The 20,194-nt window shown below is 34.6% G+C and overlaps 4 protein-coding genes across 7 annotated transcripts; 2 read left to right on the top strand and 2 right to left on the bottom strand.

Annotated features, from left to right (window-relative positions):
• The first annotated feature begins 1,140 nt into the window (after window positions 1-1,140).
• On the top strand, window positions 1,141-2,069 carry LOC112510044 (Werner Syndrome-like exonuclease). The gene has a single exon (XM_025115304.1). The coding sequence runs from the start codon at window positions 1,195-1,197 to the stop codon at window positions 1,834-1,836; it is 642 nt and encodes a 213-aa protein (XP_024971072.1). The 5' UTR covers window positions 1,141-1,194; the 3' UTR covers window positions 1,837-2,069.
• Window positions 2,070-4,123: 2,054 nt separating this feature from the next.
• Window positions 4,124-5,889, bottom strand: LOC112508671 (protein O-glucosyltransferase 1-like). Its single transcript, XM_025113364.1, has 4 exons — window positions 5,213-5,889; window positions 4,941-5,133; window positions 4,807-4,871; window positions 4,124-4,700 (listed from the first exon to the last, which is right to left on the bottom strand). The coding sequence occupies exons 1-4, from the start codon at window positions 5,512-5,514 to the stop codon at window positions 4,124-4,126; spliced, it is 1,137 nt and encodes a 378-aa protein (XP_024969132.1). The 5' UTR covers window positions 5,515-5,889.
• Window positions 5,890-13,531: 7,642 nt separating this feature from the next.
• On the top strand, window positions 13,532-14,572 carry LOC112509306 (heavy metal-associated isoprenylated plant protein 39). Its single transcript, XM_025114188.1, has 3 exons — window positions 13,532-13,731; window positions 13,821-13,899; window positions 14,017-14,572. Exons 1-3 carry the CDS (start codon window positions 13,723-13,725, stop codon window positions 14,247-14,249), a joined length of 321 nt encoding a protein of 106 aa, XP_024969956.1. The 5' UTR covers window positions 13,532-13,722; the 3' UTR covers window positions 14,250-14,572.
• Window positions 14,573-15,451: 879 nt separating this feature from the next.
• On the bottom strand, window positions 15,452-19,980 carry LOC112509803 (pentatricopeptide repeat-containing protein At3g60050-like). 4 transcript variants are annotated; one of them, XM_025114975.1, is made up of 5 exons: window positions 18,348-19,980; window positions 18,132-18,254; window positions 17,702-17,785; window positions 15,850-15,952; window positions 15,452-15,762 (listed from the first exon to the last, which is right to left on the bottom strand). In XM_025114975.1, the coding sequence occupies exons 1-2, from the start codon at window positions 19,618-19,620 to the stop codon at window positions 18,136-18,138; spliced, it is 1,392 nt and encodes a 463-aa protein (XP_024970743.1). In that variant the 5' UTR covers window positions 19,621-19,980; the 3' UTR covers window positions 15,452-15,762; window positions 15,850-15,952; window positions 17,702-17,785; window positions 18,132-18,135. The 4 variants fall into 4 exon arrangements, with proteins under 4 accessions (XP_024970743.1, XP_024970742.1, XP_024970740.1 ...); XM_025114974.1 differs by having other exon boundaries at window positions 18,132-19,686; window positions 19,807-19,980; XM_025114972.1 differs by having other exon boundaries at window positions 18,132-19,980.
• Between the last annotated feature and the right edge of the window lie 214 nt (window positions 19,981-20,194).

Genomic DNA, 20,194 nt, shown 5'->3' with positions numbered 1-20,194 from the left:
TCCACATGTATATCATGTCTTAGTAGGATCTGAGCAGTATTTGAAGTTTTGTAGTGGTTCTGGTAGGATGGCTTTAGAGACATCATTCAATTTTCAAGATAACAGATTCGATGTTGTAGTAACATCCGACCTATTCTAGTTCTATTTGGGGAATTATATAATCATGTTTAGAACTCTGATACGTTTTTTTTGTCTTCCTTCCCTTGTAAACTTTAAGTACTTTGTTATTAAAGTTTTTTTAAGCTTGTAAAAAAGTGGTTTTCTCATTATCTTTTAGTTTCACCAGCGCTTCTTAAAATGGTTAGCAGATTTGAGTTTTTCGTCTTGATGGGTTTGGATGACTTTTGATTGTTAGTTTTAATAGGTTCGGGTTTTTCTGATTTTGATTTTAAGATTTGGTATAACTTGATTTGGCTGGAGAAGGGGCGACGGCCGGAGACGACTGGAAGAAGAGTAGTTACCGGACAGGATCGTCCCTTAGCATATTAAATGTGAGATTTTGAACAGGGACCTCGAAATTTTGGGGCCCAAATTTACATGTGTTCAGGGTCTTTTTATCGACCTGTGTAAAAGTATAGCCGAAATTATTTATGTTCAAACCATTAATCATTTGGTTTTAGGTTCAAATCATTATGGTTTATGTTTAGTTTCATATTGTTAATCGTTTTAGGTTTAGTCCATTTTTGTTCTTAACATATATTCTCTGTTATCTCATTTATGCAATGTAATCAAAAGTTTTGAATGCAACAGGGCCTTCAAAAAGATTGAAACGTTCCTGTTACCGAGGAAAATGACCGCATGGAGTGAGGAAGGTTTATCGACTGCTGACTTAAGTTAATCTATGGTTTAACAGAATTAAGTTAACCTAGGTAAGGGACTTGATCCGAATATAAATATAACCATAGGGATGAAATCTGTAATTTACTCTTCAAAAAATTAAATTGTTAGGAAATTTGTTGGAGATTTTTCAATGATTTACAATTAATATTATAATTAATAAAAATAAAATATTTAAAATCGAATATTTTGGAGATTTCAAAAATGAAAATTTAATTTGTTTTGAATATAATTATTGAGAAACTTTACTTTTGGTTTCATGGAGTTTTAAGCCAAAAAACAAACTGTGACTCTGATAGGCGAGTGTTTCTTTTTTCTTCATCTCTCTCTCTCTCTCCACAACCACGCGCCGCCGCGATGATGATGAGCATCGTTGATCACGAACTCCCCGACTATACCCACAACCTCTACGACGTCACATTCTACGAGAACACCATCTCCACCATAGTTACAAACACACCATCCTATGTCGACTCGTGGATCGCCGAAATCGAACGCATCCACCGCCGCCATCTTCACCGCCTCATCGTCGGACTCGATGTCGAGTGGCGTCCTAACCAATCCCGGAACTCCGATAACCCAGTGGCCATTCTCCAACTGTGCGTAGGCAAACGATGTCTGGTGTTTCAGATCCTCCACTCCCCTACAGTCCCTGAATCTCTCAAGAATTTCCTCCGCAACCCCTCCTACACCTTTGCTGGGGTGGGGATCGAGAGCGATGTGGAGAAACTTACGGTGGATTACAACCTGGTGGTTGCGAATATGGCTGATGTAAGGGCGTTGGCTGCGGTCAAGTATGGTGTGAGGGAGCTCCAAAATGCAGGGTTGAAGAGCTTAACGATGACGGTTCTTGGGAAGGAGATAAGCAAGCCGAAGGGTGTTACGATGAGCAGATGGGATAACGAATGGCTGACTCCGGCGCAGGTTCAGTATGCGTCCATCGATGCATTCTTGAGTTTTAAGATCGGGAGGACTGTGATTTCTGGGAATCAGAACTGATTCAAAATCGCAATCGATGATCATACAAGGTACGGATTCACAAGAAGAAATCAGTAGTTGATGTTTGTTTGAATAGATATGATTTTGATTGCTTGATGGTTGAATGATCTGGGTTTAGAAATCGATTCTGTAGATGGTTTGAATCTGTTGGTATTTTAGTTGAATTTTGGCCCAAATTAATCACAAACACCATCAGCCGTTGACCTAATGGATCATCGATTTCCATATCAAAATTCTAATTAATTTCCGTAAATTCCAAAATCGTAATTATGATTTACCCTTTTAAATATATAAATTATATTATATTTCAGAGAAATTCGGTTTAACAATCATGAGTTGTTTGGTAATTGTTGAATGATTTGGTGCAAAATGATTAAGAAGCTCTTATGATTTAATATAAAATGAAATATAATTATCTGACAATTGTTTACAATAAATTAGGATGTTGAATGGTTTAGGGAGAAATCATTCCATTGTAAAATGTTTTGTATTTGAATTTTCCTATTTGTTGACTTTTCCCTAGGCTAAATTTTGACTTTGCAAGCCTTTGATTGATCTTAAAGGTGCACCTGCGTAGGAAAATTCTTAGGTCCGTCACTGAATAAGGAGTCGTTTATCTAATTAGTTACTGGTAAGTATTTATCAGTATAATTTAACATTATCGTTTATTTATTGGGTAAGTGCTAACCATGGTAAATATGGTTGATCTCACGTATCAAGTAAGAGTTTTGGTCCTTGCTTTCGTTCTTATTGGGTAAGATTTCTGGTTCTTGGGCAATATTAATCGTGTAAGGTAATGTGACTCGATTAACGCTTATCCGAGGTAAGCGTTTGGTAAACAATACCTAACTCTTGCGGTGAAAAGTTCTTTTATGTATACATATTTATTGACAGTTATGTTAAAACAAAACAAAACAAAACAAAAATAGAGATTTAAGAGTTTTTTTTTATGTCAAAGGGCAAATGATTGTGTGAAAATGAGAGTTAAGGTGGGAAATGTAAGAAATGATTTGTATCATTGATCACTTTTAATCTCAAACTCACCTATCAATTGTGCTCACGGACGGACCCACATGGTGCCACTAGTGGCACATGCCACCGTATTATTCTTCCGTCGAAAGGTAAAAATATTAAGCTTCGTGAAAGGTGCAATTGTATTAACTTATTATGTGTCTTCTTATGTATTTCAGAACTACAACAAGAACAAGTTTCTTTGGTTGAATTGGTTAGCAAGACTTTTCTTCCACCTTAGATCTGAGTTTGAATCCTGCATGTTAGTGTCATTTTCTTGGTCAAATGATATTATCATTTGAATTTTTTTATTTATTTGTTTTTATAGTCAAATGTGTCACTTTATTGAAAAAAAATATATATATATATATATATGTTCAAAGTCCGTGTAATTTCTATTTTCTGTGTTTTGGAGAATTAACAAGATAGCTGTGATATACGCGCTGTAAAGGGCGAGTGGATTAAGTAACCTTTACAGTTTTCCTCCCTTTTTCTGCGGTTGGAAGAACCTACTTCTATTAACCCTTAAATTCTCACTCTCTCCCACAACCACGCGCCTCCGCAGAAGCCATAGCCGCCGCGATGACCATGAGGATCGTGGATCATCAACTCCCCTCCGATACTACGAAATCACATTCTACGAAGACACCATCTCCACAACAGTTACAAACACATCCTCCATCGTCGACGCCTGGATCGCCGGCACCGAACGCATCCACTCCAATAGCCTTCACTGTCTCGTTGTCGGCCTCGATGTTGAGTGGCGTCCTAAATACACCCGGAACTTCGACTCTCCGTCGGCCGTCGATGTCTCATCTTCCAAATCCTCCATTTCCCTATAATCCCTGGATCTCTCGTAACTTTCCTCGGTAACCCCTGCTATACCTTTGTCGGCGTGGGGATCAACGACGATGTGGAGAAGCTTAGGCAGAATCAACTACTTGGTGGTTGCCATGACCGCCGATTTAAGGTGGTTGGGTGAAATTCAGTATGGTCTGAGGGAACTTAGGAATTCTGGATTGAAGGATTTGACGAGCGCCGAAGAATATTACGATGAGCAGATGGGATGATCAGTGGCTAACTCCCGCGCAGGTACAGTATGCGTGCATAGATGCCTTTTTGAGTTATGCGATTGGTCGGATCTTGATTTTGGCGATCAGAATTGATTCAAATTCCCAAATCAAAGAAATTAGGGTTCTTAGTGTTTCTTGTATGATTAAACCTGAATTTGGTAGTGGATGCTTTATTTATGCATTTGAACAGACAAAGACATATTTTAAAATTTATGTTCTCCAAAGAATTCGTTTTCCCGTTTCTCAACTTGTTTAATTGAATTCATTTTTCTTTCAAGAATGGAGTTAAGAGTTTGAGGATCATACGGAGGTGGCATGGTGCAGGGCCTAAAATCTGCAGGGCCTTTGACGATAGACTCCTTCATGAATCTTTTAGCAATCCCTTCTGAATTGCAAGCCATGGTTTCGGAACAAATTTCGATTGCGTTCCGGGGTACAACCGGTTTGTATTTCAGGAGCTTCGAGTATCCGTTCAGAAGATGAAACATGTAGTCGTATACATGATCCATCTTCAAATCTTCTTGAATAAATCTGCTTCCCGCCCTTCCGATTCTTTGGGCCTTTTGCTTGTGATTGTTTCCCCAATCGACAGCAAACTTGATTGATCTGCATTTGCCATCCATCCTTACGGGCCAGTAATGGTGGACGGGCATCAACCCTCTTGTGAAGAAATCGTAGTAATCGGGTTTTACCATTAAGGTAACCGAGTCACAAGCGAGAATGTATTTCTCACTCACGGACCATGCAGATCCCTCGAATCCCTCGATATAGATCTTATATCTGCACGGAATATGTGGACCCCATTAGATTACTCTCCGTTGTTCCAACATATACTGAAAGACTAACTGATGTGGGACTCTAACAGAAGCAAAAGATTGATTCTTGCCTGTGGGTGCATTGGTTGGCCAAGTGTGATTCCTTAAATCCCTGCTGCGTTTCTCGAATCCAGTCCTGGATTAGGAGATGAACCCGTCTTTAAAACCAGTGATCTCGATGAAAAGGCGTAATTAGAATAAGAACCTGGACGTAAAGACGAGCGTTCCAATCCTTGGTGTTAGAAACATTGCATTTAAGGAGATCCTTCCTGTGTTTAGCAACGAATGGATTGCCTTTCCAGTAAGCATAAGGATCTCTGCCTATCCATTTAGTCCTTTTGTTGCCTTGATCCAGGTCCTTCAATAAAGACTCCCATGGTTTGATGTTAATTTCGGGCCTGCAGCAAAGATTTACGATCAACTTTTGGTGATACCCTTCTTGATTAAGCCTCGGTTCGAGGGATAGAGAAGACTTACCAACCCCAGAAGGACCAATCACGGAAAAGAATGTCGAAAGTGTCATCATCGCCACAGTATCGAAACAATGGCGGTGGAGCAACCAACAGATGGTCTTTCTTTTCAACGAGTGGATAATCGAAGCAGTCGAAGATAAGGTCTAAATCTGGCACTTTTCCAGGGTACCTCCTTAGCAACTGTAGGAAGCCCCACAGAGTGAAAAGGTCTCTAGTTTGGGGTGGTTTTTTATACCTTTCGACGTAAGCCCTTCCCTTCAATATCACCAAACGAAAACTGGCTTTACTCTTGGCGCGCTCCACCATCTCCTCCGTTATCCCAGTCTCTGTCCATGGCCTTAGATCTTCATGAATCCAATGGAAGAATTCTGGACAGGTTACTGATTTGTATTTCTGATGGTGAATTTGGAATGTTTTTGGGTAATAATGAAGAGGGCACGTTTGAGTGAGATTGAGCGGGGAGCAATTCAGTGGAAATTCGGTTTTGTGGCGATGAATTGAAGCCTCGGAAATCTGAGTTACTGGCTGCCATGAAAGAGCAATCAGAACTCGAATCGTTAAAACATAAAGCAAAAACGAGTGGAAAAAGAAGAAGGAAGGAGAATCACTGAATGAAAGAAGCGAGTGGAAAGGAGCATGAAGATGAAGAAGCAAACGGCAAGGAAGAGGTGGCGAACAGATCTAACTCCCAAAATCGAACTGCTATTCCTCCTATCATTCATCAGCTGTTGCATCTTGTATGAATTTGCTTCCAAATCTAAACAAAAGACGATGGAATTCTGTTAAACTGATCCTGCAAAACAAAAGAGAAGTGAATCAGATTGAATTGGAAGGGAGAGTATGGAGAAAGTAAAACAGCAATGGCGGAATGGAGGTGTAAAAGACGTAACCTCCTTAAAGAGGCAAGCGAATCCCTCCCTCCATCCCCTGCCATTGCCAAATACCAACTCAGGGGCCATTTACTAAACACTACCGGATAAATTTTTTTATCGAATGAACATGAGAAGGGTCAATAATCTTATCGGGTAAGAGTAATGAGATTGATAGAGAGTCTTACCTGGTAAGTGAGACTGACGACTCTTACCTAGATAAGCGCTTACCTAGTAAATTGTTGCATTCGATATGTTTTGATGTACTAAAATCTTACGCATATCAAAATAAATCATAGTGTTGAGTCCTATCGATAAGTGCTTACCGAGTAAGCAATTGGGTAAACGGCTCCCTTAATATCAATTTCACATAAATGTATGCATTTCTTCTTTCTTTTCTGTTTTTGTTTATATTATGGTATCGACAACTTAACTATGGGTTTATAGCATCCATGTATGACCAATGTTCTAAACGGCGTGGCATGAAAGCGAAGTCAAGACTTGGTGTTTAATGCATGACGCAAAGCAATGAATTTTTGTATCATTTGTAAATATTCTCTAATGTTACTCGATTTAAGACTGCATGTGTACAAGTAGGTTATGACGAAAGATCGTGTGAGAATAGGAGTTAAAAGTGAGAAGTGTAAGAAGAGATTTGGACACTTGATCACTTTTAATCTCAAAATAACCCGTGAATTGTGCTGTGGAAAAGAATTGATCTAATGGTTCTTTTCAATTAGGATTGATTCAATGAAGATCTCTTCTCACCATAATTTTCATTATCACCGGAACCCAACCTAGTAGATTAGAATAAATTACTAAAAAATAAAATGTAAAACACAAAAAGATAAAAGAAAAAAGTAAAAAAGAAGCAAATACCGTCTTATAAAAAACCATATATCGGATTATAGCGTGTCATATGCAACAATTTACCTGGTAAGCGTTTTACCATGGTAAGAGTCGCCGTCTTCATTTACCGGGTAAGACTCATGGTTCATGTTTCGCTCTTACCAGGTAAGATTATTTATCCTTACCATATTCATCCGGTGAGGTAATGTCACTTGATAAATGCTTACTCGGGTAAACGTTTGGTAAACGATCCCTTAGTGAATATATTTGATAAAGAAAATCATTCCAAAAAAATCATTCTAATGAATACTTGATAAAAGAAATGTGAATATATGATTTTTTTGATGATATAACATTGATGAAATAAATACATAAATAACATCAAACAAAACCTTAAAACATTATCGAATTGCAGTCCTCGACGAAACTACACCGTATCAATTTATGAACTTTTGTCAATAAATTATAATTGATCTTATTCAAATATATTAATATTTTTTTTTTGTTAAAACGTATTTATACTTTAAAAATGCTTAATTGGGATAACAGAACAAGATCACCAACAATTTGACACATGATTTTAATTTGCTTATTTGTTATGTCATTTTATTAAAATATTATAAAACATTTGATAAAAATTCTTAAAAACCATTTTTTATGTATAAAGTATTGTTTATTGATGCATACTACTTAAACTTCAAAATTACAAGTAGATTATGCATAAGTACAACCTATTAAAATATTATAAAACATTTGATAAAAATTCTTAAAAACTATTTTTTATGTATAAAGTATTGTTTATTGATGAATACTACTTAAAATTCAAAATTACAAGTAGATTGTGCATAAGTACAACCTATTAAAGCTCTATGACTAAATTTGTGTAACTAACTGTAAATAAATATAATCAAATACATGATAAGCATCTCATTTTAAATATAAATTTTTTAAATATAATTGAAATAATCATTGAGTTTTAACATAATATTTGATTATTATTTTTATAAAAAACTATATTGTTAATAAAAAATAAATTACTTCATTAATAAAAATTTGAATCAAGAAAATTACACACAAAAAAACAAGAATTTTTATATAGTTAATTTAATACTAATATCGATATAATTTTTTCAACTTTGTATAATATCTTCAAATTTATATTTTATTCAAAAATAAAAACATTATCGTATTCTCAAAACCACATAAAAACATATTATATTGATAAAGATAAAGAATAAAACGAAACATTAAAATTGAAATGTATCTCACTGTATTATGCAAATACCTTTCTGAACTAACTAATATTATTCATGCACTTCTATTTGAAATTTTACGTCGGATAAAAGAACATGTTTTTGACCGGTATTAATATAAATAAGACAAATTGAATATTCAAATTTCAATTTTTAGTCGATAATTGACCAAAATAAATACATTTTTTTATATATTTTTAAAATAACATAAAAATTATTCATTTAAAATTGGCTATATAGTATGACTAGAAGAAATGTATACTTTTTCGCTGGTTTTCAACGATGAGCATTCAAATTCAATTTCTTTTTGTTGTACGATATTTTGACTTAAAAGATACGTATAATATTCTTTTTTTCTTTTCAAAAATTATAAAGTCTTGTTTGGTTTGAAGGAATGAATTTGAGAAGATTTGCATTTCAAATGCATTCCGATCTCATGTTTGGTTTGTTGGATTGTCCGGATTTGAAATCTTGGGATTTCATTGAAATTCTTCAGATATAGGTTTTAAAATCCTTAGGGAATGCTCGGTATTTTACGGGATCTTGTAAGATTGTATGCAATAAAGTTTTTAAAAAAATTAAAATATTCATTTTGTAATAATCGATTAATAAAAATGTAATTCAATTATTTTAAAATTTTTCTATAAATTATTTATAAATAATGAAATCTAATTTCATTCCAAATCTTATAAACCAAAAACATCTAGAATTTCAAATCCATTCCAATCCAAATTTCTCCATTAAATTTAAATCCCTCAAAAACAATCTTGCAAGCCAAACAGATCCTAAAGGATTGTTTGGCAGTTACTGAATGGTTTGGTACAGAATGATTAAGAGACTCTCATGATATAGTGCAAAATGAAATATAATTATTTGCTAATTATTTAAAACAAAATTAGAATGCGGAATGATTAAGAGAGGTCAAGGATACAAAACCATCCGGAGGGTTTTGGAACCATTAAGAAACAGACTTTTTTTACCAAACAAGATTCACCTCTTAACGATTCAGATGTTGCCTCTTAATAGAACTATTAAGACTGTTGATTTTTGGTTGTCTAAAATAATTTGCAATATCTTCGATTTTGGAGGAAAATAAATTCTATTGACTTGTTAACAATCATTCATGATATCTGTTAAGTACAATTTGTAGTTCACAAGTTTTTTCAATTTTATCGTATCAAATTATTTTATAAGTTTTTAATTTTCAGATAAATAAGATTAATATTCCAATTTAAATATTACATTATTTTTTTACAGAAAAGAAATATATACATTTGAGTGTTTGTTAATATCTTTTAATAAGAACTAAGTTAAAAAAACTAGAGTGAATTACATGTTTTATCTTCGTAGTTATTTGTTTTTAACGGTTATTATCCTGCTTTTTTTAAATTTAACAGATCGTGTCTCCATGATTACATTTTTACAACGAGTTGGGTCCTTAATACAACTACAGGAACCCAGGTCGTTGATTTATTTAGGGGTTGTTTGGCAATTACTGAATGATTTGGTGCAGAATGATCAAATGGTCAAAATAATTAAGAGGCTCTCATAATATAGTGCAAAATAAAATATAATTGTTTGGTAATTGTATACAATGAAATTAGGGCTTTTAATGATTAAGGGAGATCCAGGATACAAAATCATTCAGAGGGTTTTAGAACCATTAAGAAGCAGACTTTTTGTTTGTCAAACAAGATTCATCTCTTAACGGTTCAGATGTTACCTCTTAATTGAAATATTAAGAGGTAAACAAACAACCCCTTAGAGACCAAACTCGTTAAGATTGCAACTAGTTGTATGTAGCTCGTTAAAAATTCAACAACAAAGACAAAATACCATTGAATTTCCAAAAAAAAAGGACAATGATCATTAAAAACATCTGACCCCGAAGTTACTCAAAGTTATCAACCAAAACTTAAAGGTATTAATATCAAATAAATCATTATTATTGCTCATGATTTGAGTTATGAATTCGAGTTGAAAACCTATCAAAATAATGTTGACTATTTTAAACAACAGAAAAACGCCTTATACTTTTACGAGCCTTAAACCATACTATTTAATATACATATAAAGAAATAGTTGAGTGGATAATAAATCTGATTATTTTCGTCAAGACGTAAAAGAAAATCTCGAACAATTTTTTTAAAACAAACTATCATATTTTATTATGGGTTTATTTTTAATTCTAATCTTGTAATTTATTGGATTGAAAATTAAAAAGAAAAAAGAAAACATATAGGGGTTGTTTGTTTACCTCTTAATCATTAAAAGATGAATCTCGTTTGGCAAAAAAAAATCTGCCTCTTAATAGTTCTAAAACTCTCTGAATGATTTTGTATCATGAGTCTCCCTTAATCATTCAGCTCCCTAGTTTCATTGTAAACAATTACCGAACAGTTATATTTCATTTTGCACTGTATCATGATCGTCTCTTAATCATTCTGACTACTTAATCATTTTGTACCAAACCATTCAGCGACTGTCAAACGCACCCTTAATTTGATGTAAATTTAGATGATTAATTGGTAATTTGGTATTAAGTATTGACTAATGACTATTAACCATTCAGCCCATTGGTTATGAAAGCTTGCACTTGGACCGGTCCAACTCCAATAACTTTTCATTTACATTTTAATTTTGATTGGAATGGAAGAAGTTGAAATTCAAAGTCATTATGAGACGTTATAATTAGTGGTGAATTTGGAAAAAAAAAAATTAAAGTCAATTAAGATCAATAAAGTTGTATTTTAATTTCGGAAAAAGTCAACATGACCTGAAAAAAATTCGGTTGTGTTAATCTGAGACAATACAGTTTACAAATAGAATCAACCATGACTTTTGACTTTGAGCAAGATTACATCTTATCGTGACATGTTTTGGGTCGAATTCCACTTTTACGAGCGACTTTTTTAGGTTTTCTAGTTGATTTCGTGATGGACAGCAGATGCAACAACAAAAAGTAGTCGAATTCCACAATTTATAAACATGTTTGACGGCATCATATACTGTGAGATAATAACTTATTTCAGATAAATATGTTTTATTATTAAAATCTATTAAAAAAAACAACTTTAAGAATAATGGATAAACTAGAAGAAAAAAATAAATAAAAAATAAATAAAAGTAAGATAGGGACAATTATAAATCAAACACAGTGTAGAGTTTTGTTTTAAACAATAATTGAACTCGTGAGCGAGCTTAGTAAAGAAAAGGAATGCCCCAACCGTTCCAACTACCTCAACATTTTTATTTTAAGTTCAGTTTTATAAAAATACAAGAGCACCCTTCAAAATTAAACGGGTGTACAATTATATCCGATAAAAAAAAATTCATCACGACGGGACGATTGGACAGGTGCCCGTGCGACGTACACCCCCTACTCTCTTAATAGGTTCGTCCTTGATTATCATTTGGAAGAAAGAAGAATGCTCAAAGCAATAAAGCCAAGCAGGCAAACCCACCGAGCCATGACCCTACCTGGTCCACTCTCATTACTCTTCCTTCTACAAGTACCTGACATATATCGTCAACCAATGTTACTATGACACGCCATCAAAAGACGATGAAGCACACTGCGATCTCCATGCCTTCTTTCACGCCCCATCGGTTTGCTCGCTCACCATTGAATACCATGAAGTCGTGGCCTCACTCGACCCTCGTGCTTCCTCACTCAAATTTTTGCTGTTTGTTATTAGTTTATATTTAGTAAAATATGAATATGTATGTCGACGACATCATATAAATTATCTTTCTGATGTTATTTTAAATTTGTAGTAAAAAAGTTTATGAAAAAGAACAAAATTATATAATTATATTATAAAATTTTAAACATAAAATATTTGAAACTTTCGATTTTTAAAAACGTTCCACGGTTACATTATTATATTTCATTTATACTTTTTATAATACAAAAAGAACTCTAACTTTCGTTTAACAACAAAAGAACACATTTAATAAGATTTACGGTTTCCTTTCGAGACGTTGGTTTTGATTCCCCAAAAACCATTTAAAGGGTTTTTTAGTGTTGACTTTTAGGAGTTGTTTGTTTACCTCTTAATAGTTCCATTAAAAGGCAGCCTCTAAATCGTTAAGAAGTGAATTTTGTTTGACAAAAGAAAATTATGCCTCTTAATGTTTTTAAAACCCCTAATTGATCTTGTATCATAGGTTTTCCTTAACCATTCAACGCCCTAATTTCATTATGAACAATTATATTTTATTTTATACTGTATCATGAGAGCCTCTTAATCATTATCTATCAAATCATTCAGCAACTGTCAAACAACCCCTTAGACTCTAAGAATAAGTTATGAAATGGACATATTTACAACCAACTTATTTCAATATACTTACATAAATCATTAGTAACGACTGATTTAAATGTCTTAACATTTTCCGCGACAAAATTCTTTTCATGGTTCTCGTATTACACACCAAATTATACAGTACTGTCAAAGTTCTTGTAACCATAGAGGTTCCCTGTAATGATTCTAGATTCTCTGTGGTCGTCTGAGCAATTAGTCAGTGCACATAAGTTGGTCTAGAAACCCACAGTTACTAAAAAAAGAAATAATTAGTTATATTGATTGATTTGTTTAAAATGAAAAGAGAATTGAAATACAGAATAGTTTTGATGACGGTGAGTTGATTGTCCCTTTATATACCACTTGTAACATGATGAAAATAAAAAGAATCTTCTTATCGCTGATCTAACCGACCAAACCACTTACCACCTCATGACAAGCTTCTGCACATATTGCTTTACAACTTTCATTAAGATCACCACTACCCAAATAAATCCCTTTTTTCATATATATATATATATATATATATATATATATATATATATATATATATTAGACTGGACACTACTACATTAGATGGGTGAGAATGAGTTAGACATGTGAAAAAAATTGGATGGTTTTAGGGTTTTAATTTGGTATATGTAATTTATCAATTTTATCTATTATTCTGATTTTTTGCTCCACTTATTTTGAACCACTCATATCTTATTATGTCTCAGTCTAATGTTATATCAAACATGGAACAATAAGTTTACGTATTGCCATGTCTCTCATACCAAACCACACCCACTTGTCTCTATAACATACGATTTTACCTTCTCATGATTTATGAGATTAATACAATGGAAAATAACCTTCACAGTGTTTTTATTGTAAATGTTCTGTTTTTCCTACCTTCATAGCATTTTGCTGTAAAACTTTAAATGTAAAAAAGTGATTTTACGAAAATAGGCTGATCAAGGAATGGAAATACAAATTGAAGTCGACAAAGAAAATGGGTTATGAAAATCATGTTTAAAGTGGTACTATAATAAATGCAAAATGTATAAGTACAACTAACAATGCACAAGGTACAAGTCGTAATCAATCAGCATGACTAGATACGTTGTACGGCTGTAGTCACACCGCACGCATACCATCAATATAAAACACCAAAAAGATGATCAATAACCATTTCCTTTCTCTGTTTCTTTCTTTCACACTAAATTCCCCCCACCTTCTTCTTCTTCTTCTTCCATGGCTCAGGTAATAATAATTTCTTCATTTTTCATGGATTTTTTTTAAATTTTCTTGATTTCCTGCATGTTTTTATGTATATCATCTCTGATGAGCAGAAGGTGATACTCAAGGTTCTCACAATGACTGATGACAAAACCAAGCAAAAAGCCATTGAAGCTGCTGCTGATATCTATGGTACACTACTACAACTCTAACCTTCTAAATCTGACCCTTTTTCCGGATCAAATCGAAACGGGAAAATGGGATTCGTATACGAGAGAATTGAGATGAACAGATGAATCTTACATACAGGGGTGGATTCGATTGCGGCTGATCTGAAAGATCAGAAGCTGACGGTGATTGGGGAGATGGACACGGTGGCAGTCGTCAAGAAGCTCAAGAAAGTAGGCAAGGTGGACATAATATCAGTTGGTCCAGCCAAAGAACCTGAGAAGAAAGAAGAAAAGAAAGAGGAGAAGAAAGAAGAGAAGAAAGAGGAGAAGAAAGAAGAGAAGAAAGAGGAGAAGAAAGAAGAGAAGAAATGAACAACTATTTTAGATTCATGATTATCATATATTTACGTTCTATAAATCAAATAAATTCCTTCAAAAAAGATGTTCTTTTTCAAATCGGTGAAACGGGTGAGACTCGAAACGAAGCGAATCGAGTCATGGGCAGATCTCCTGGCTGGGATCATGGTGGCATCTGCAATGGCAAAGATGCCTTTTAGATTCAAGATTCTCATTGAGAGATGATGAAACTCCATATGCACATTACTTAGCTTCATCTGCAAGCACTCAACTGTACCACCAAATAAAATCATATCTTGAATTCTATTTGATTATTATTTATTTGTTCTTTTTCCTCTTGTGGGGTCTTCTGGTCTTTAACTTTCATCTTCTCAATTCGATTTCACCAACTAATGTCAACATAGTAACACAATTTGCTGCTTTTGTCTCACATGTAACAAACCCACAAAAATTTTCAGCAGGGTCGTTGATTTAACATGAAAGATTTGATCTTTAGTCATTTTTCTGCGGTGATACGCCTTTTTGTCGAGAGCATACAGTAAAAACGGACATTCTAACTAAACTGTTTGTGAATTCTCAAATGCAAGCTTGAGATTCTCGTCCTAATTCCTAAACCCTTAACCCTAAATGAATTACAAACCTCAGAAGTGTCCCTACAGTTTGAAGTTCCATCTGACATTTCAGTGGATTACGGAAAGTACGGTCAATATGTGGATGGTAAAAGTTTCATCATCTTGATATGGGTTTCTGGATCTTTGTAGAAAAGACTAAAGGATACGGAGAAGTTTAATGCGTGTTAAACCTAACAAATTTGGTGGTGGTGGACCATATGAGACGAGTTAAGGGGTGTCTGTTCTGCAACTAATCCCACCACCAAAGACCAAATGTAACAAATACAGCCTATAGAGAAGTAATCAGAATATATATAAACATATACCCATATCTATTGATTCCTCTAATTGAATCCCTTTTGATGGTGACTTATCTAAGCAACGATGACAACATGATCCATGCATAAAGTCAAATATAGTATTAAATACTCTTATCTTTGTCCCATACATGTATGCAATCGTTTCATTTTCAGCCAAATGTCTAAACAACATTTCAATAGTCACCGAACAATAATTTGTAGTTACTCAAAAATCCATGTTTTCATATATATCCATATCCAATATAACAAGATAATAATGAATAATAGATATCTTTGATAAATAAATAAATATGATTATGTTCGCTCCGTTTGCACCCCTAAAGACAAAAGCGTAATTATATCACTTTAGCTTTAATTTTTTGCCAAAAAAAGAAATATTGCAGCTTCATGGGACAAAGGGAGTACTTGTTTTAAGAAACATAACTACATAAGCAAACACAAATACATAATTTGCAATCTTCCAACATTTCCACCATGCGTAAAGACCGTCTTTCTTACCAAGAGAAGCAGATGCGTAAAAGGCGAAGAAACACTAGCGAATTGGGTAGTTGGACCTGTGAATCCTGTAGACCCCCCATGCCTCCGCCAAACTGCAGACTGTGCAAAGGCGATAAGTCGTCGTTGAGCTTATAACGAGATGTAATAACATATAAGAAAAAGGGTATGGAATTAGAAAACGCTTACATAAAATAAGAGGCATACGCTTGAACTGTTGAATATATCTTGAATTTGCACTGCTGCACTTAGATGATCAAGGGATCTACTGTAAACCAGTGGCTTCTAATTTCTGCAATAAGATTGTTACCAATAAACTAAAGACCGAGGGATTAACCACCATAGATAATTGAAAGAGAAATGTAGTCTGTTTCTATTTGCCTACCCAACTCGAATCAACTTACAACTATTCCATCGTAGTGTTACTAAAGGCGAAAGATGCACCTGGGCCGGGGTGAGCCTCTCCAAAGTATGGTGCATGAGTTGAAAAATAAATTTAAAAATAAAAATATATAAATAAGGGATGTGAAGAGGCATGTATACTTGATATTTAATTTAATAAAGTGTCCTTAACATGACTTAACAACCACAATAACTATATATTATATGTGAAGTTATTGATGTTCTATTGAAGAATCATCAATTAACAATATAACAATAAGACAACATCAGTTAACCACTAACATCCCTTTACTGTTCTTCAATTAAATAATCATCGATCAGCGTTAACATGATATTAACCTTGTGCCCATGATCAGAATCATTAAATAGAAGAGATGAGAGTTTGCAGACATAAAAAGGCATAGTAGAGCAGAAAAGAGGAAATAAGGAGAATTCAATGGTTAAGTTGGATCAAATTAAGGTAGCCAATGAAGTTAGTTTTGACACATTTAATGCATTGATATAAGGAGAATTCAATGGTTAAGTTGGATCAAATTAAGGTAGCCAATGAAGTTAGTTTTGACACATTTAATGCATCGATATCTGTGTACGCCAATTGTCGTTAACAGCAAAGATGGATCATGCGGTAAGAGGTCAGATAACAAAGCACTACTTGTAATGGATCATGCGGTAAGAGGTCAGATAACAAAGCACTACTTGTAGAAACAAGTAACAGGGGATATTCAGTGATAATACATCCAACCTCACCAAAGGAGAGGCGTGTGTGTGAGTTTCATCTGCTGTATATAAACATTATATTCTTTAGAAAATTTGTGGAGGAACTCAGAATAGTCCACATACATTGGCTGAGTGGAGTATTGTATAATCTAAAAAATATAGTCAAGTATGATTGTGCAATGAGCATGATTTAGCTTTTTATGCTTTTAAACTATGTTGTTACAGCCGTCAAACTACGAAATCATGGTCAAGACCGTGATTTGGAATAGCGGTTATCGCGATGGTAAAACTTATATATAATAATTTGAGCTATATTATATATATGTATACATAACTCAATATACTATATGCACGTATCCAATAAAAAATATATAAGAATAATGATGTCCAAGTTCAAAAAAAGAATAAGTGAACACTGTGAATACTTTTATCCAAAGCCAGATGTCAAAGTGATGGTGTCCAAATTGAAAAAAAAAATAAGAATAATGGTGTGCAAGTCCAAAAAAATAAAGAGTAATGAAGCCTTAATATTGTCGGACTAAAATAAAACCCAATGCCGGTCCAAAATAAAAGCCCACAAAAGTACTTTTTAACACCAAAACAGCCTATCTACAAATAACGGTTATGCGGCCACTTTTTTACTTTCAAAATGGGGTCATTTAGCGGTCAATAGCACCGCTAATATTGGTACCACTCTTTGACCACCGCTGCACGATTAACAGCATAGCTTTTAAATTGTATAATATTACTTTTATATATAAAAAAAACGAGCATATCAATGAGCATACAATGTTTTCCATATACAAAACATCACTAGGAGGATCAAAAGGTCTTATAAATATTTCAATTCTTAAAGGGAGTGAGGTAGCAATTAAAAAAAGGAACAATTAGCTTCAGCAAATAGAGGGTGTTAGTGGCAAACCTTCAGGAAGTTCCAGTATTGCCATGGCCTCCAGCGCTGCTATCAAGTGCACAAATAAATTATACAGAGAGATTGCTATTGAATCTGTACAAAACATTGACAGCCAAAAGAGAAGGAAATATAAAACAACTTAAGATACACCGCCTCATGGTATTCAACAGCAATGGCAGGCTCAGTCAGCATAGTCAAACCCCCAAAAGAGAGAGGCGTAGCAGATAAAAATGATTTAGAAACTGTAGATGTAAAAATGGCAGTTTTTATATCTTTTTATATGTCAAGTAAGAACAATCATGAAGTGTGAAAAATGAAACATAACTATGCAACTAGTAGAAAATGTTATTACAACACAGATGCCTCAAAACATCTGAAACCAACCGAGCTGAACTAAAGAGCAGTTATACAATCAGGTGCCTTAAATTACAGGGCTTACCACATTAGCATCTCCTATATCTCTTTATCTTGTGAACGAGATGTGCATACTTCCCCTTTTCGACCATCTTTTTTATTACCTCATGAGCTTCAGAAAGCTTCCCAGCATTCCTCAGATAGCTTACTAGTGTACAGTACACAAGAAAATTGGGATTACACCCTCTAGATTCCATTTCTTTAAGCATCAAACATGCATATTCAAACTTTTCAGCCATACAAAGGCCACGTATCATTGCATTGTATGTATAAACGTTAGGAATCTTCCCATTGTCGAACATTTCTGAAAACATTTCCTCTGCCTTCTCAAATTGTCTGACTGCAATATGTCCTGTGATCATGACGGTGTAAGACACCACATCAGGCTCACAACCCTGCTTGATCATTTCGTCAAAAAAGTACTTGCAAGCATCCATATTTCCAGCTCGGCTTAGCCCATCTATCAATGTGGTGAAATGAAGAACATTAGGCTCAATACCAACATCCTTCATGTGGTTCAAGAGATCAACGGCTGCTGCTGGCTTATCTCCTTTACCAAGAATGTGAAGAAGGATGTTGAATGTATGAAAATCTGGAGGAAATCCACTCCTGCCCATTTCATCTAGTAATCTATGAAACTGACCCAACTTCCCCAGCCTATACTTTGTATACATTAGGATATTATATGTAAAAGCATCCGGTTGATGACCATCAGCCAACATCTGTTGGTACACCCACTCAATCAGTTTATACTGGTTTACAGCAAGAAGAGAATGCAAGATAGCGTTAAAGGAATGACTAAAGGGGCGAAAATTGAATGATTTTGACTTTATAAATCTCTCTACAACTTTCTTAGCTACACCGGCCTCGCCACATGTACATATCAGTATGTTGAAAGTACATGAGGTGACCGGATATCCTTTCTCAGTCATCTCATCAACCAACCTCCACATTGCTTTGTATTCCTCGGATTCTGAAAAGATTTGCATAATTAAATGATAGGTATGTACCGTATGATTGTAATTCTGTTTCTGGCCAGACCATACAAAGAATTTGTACCCAAGTTTAGCACACCGATCCTTGTTCGCATGATTAATGTTCTTCAAGATTCCTATAAGAACTTCTCTCACAAGTAGGCCTGATACTTGTATTTCCAACTTATCTAAAGCCGTTTTTGCATCAAAACCAGGGCCATCCTGTTGGAGAACTTTGAGGGCCATGGCAGCACCAACTTTTGCATTTCTTAAAAAACTTGCTCTATTAAATACATTTTGTTGGTGATCTTCATCTTCCTCATATCTGCCACTGGTACCAACAGAATCAATAGACTCTTCATGGTTTTCATTCAACACAAAATTACCATTTGAACTTTTTTGACACCCAGTTAAGTATTTCTCAATTCGTCGAAACCCATCACTAAATCCATTACCATTACTACATAAGGAGCGTGAAATGCCGCAATAACAAGAGATCCCCTGAACAACTTTGTGACCAATTTGAGCAATAGAGAACATGCAAAGAGCCAAGCTTATGCTTTTGTTAATCGAGTCAAATCGACCCCCGATTAACTTTGACAATACCTATGTGACGATTTGAATAGAATATGGTTTAGATATGAGAATTCCCTAAAAGCAACATTTGAGCAGTGGAGGTGTTGAGGAATTGAAGAATTTTATACAGACAAATCAACCTTCAAGTACCTGGTAGTAGAATAAACGTGTTGCTTTGATCCCGGTGCCAGCAGAAGACGATGGATAAAAGGGGGGAAATGGTGGTGCGGAGAAATCTGAATGGGAAGGTGGGTTTTGAGGCGACGGCGGAGGACGGTGGATAGTAGTGGTGGTGAGCAACAGGGTTTATCAGCGATAGCGGCGGAGAGAGGGTAGGGCGGACGCCGGAAGGTGTTGAAAAGGGTAAAGAGGGTACCTGGTGCCTCCTTGTTGCGAGATCTAAGAGGAGGAAGCCCGTCCCTCGCTGAATAAATAATTTTCTTTTATGAAATAATGGTACCAAACATACATGAATCATTCAAAATTTCAAATACCAACATAGTGTTATAAATTTTCATATTGATGATTAAACTTTTTA

This window comes from Cynara cardunculus, assembly GCF_001531365.2.
Source record: "Cynara cardunculus var. scolymus isolate 2C chromosome LG 3, CcrdV1, whole genome shotgun sequence".
NCBI classification, from domain to species: domain Eukaryota; kingdom Viridiplantae; phylum Streptophyta; class Magnoliopsida; order Asterales; family Asteraceae; genus Cynara; species Cynara cardunculus.
This window is presented reverse-complemented; position numbering and strand designations above follow the sequence as displayed.

Excerpts from the sequence above, each read along its gene's own strand:
- LOC112510044 (XM_025115304.1), top strand. The coding sequence starts at position 1,195 with ATGATGATGAGCATCGTTGATCACGAACTCCCCGACTATACCCACAAC.
- LOC112508671 (XM_025113364.1), bottom strand. The coding sequence starts at position 5,514 with ATGGTGGAGCGCGCCAAGAGTAAAGCCAGTTTTCGTTTGGTGATATTG. Across the intron at positions 5,134-5,212 it reads GATTGGTCCTTCTGGGGTTG|GCCCGAAATTAACATCAAAC; the intron begins GTAAGTCTTCTC and ends TCTTTGCTGCAG. Across the intron at positions 4,872-4,940 it reads ACGCTCGTCTTTACGTCCAG|GACTGGATTCGAGAAACGCA; the intron begins GTTCTTATTCTA and ends CTCCTAATCCAG.
- LOC112509306 (XM_025114188.1), top strand. Across the intron at positions 13,900-14,016 it reads AGCTGCTGCTGATATCTATG|GGGTGGATTCGATTGCGGCT; the intron begins GTACACTACTAC and ends TCTTACATACAG.
- LOC112509803 (XM_025114972.1), bottom strand. The coding sequence starts at position 19,620 with ATGTTCTCTATTGCTCAAATTGGTCACAAAGTTGTTCAGGGGATCTCT.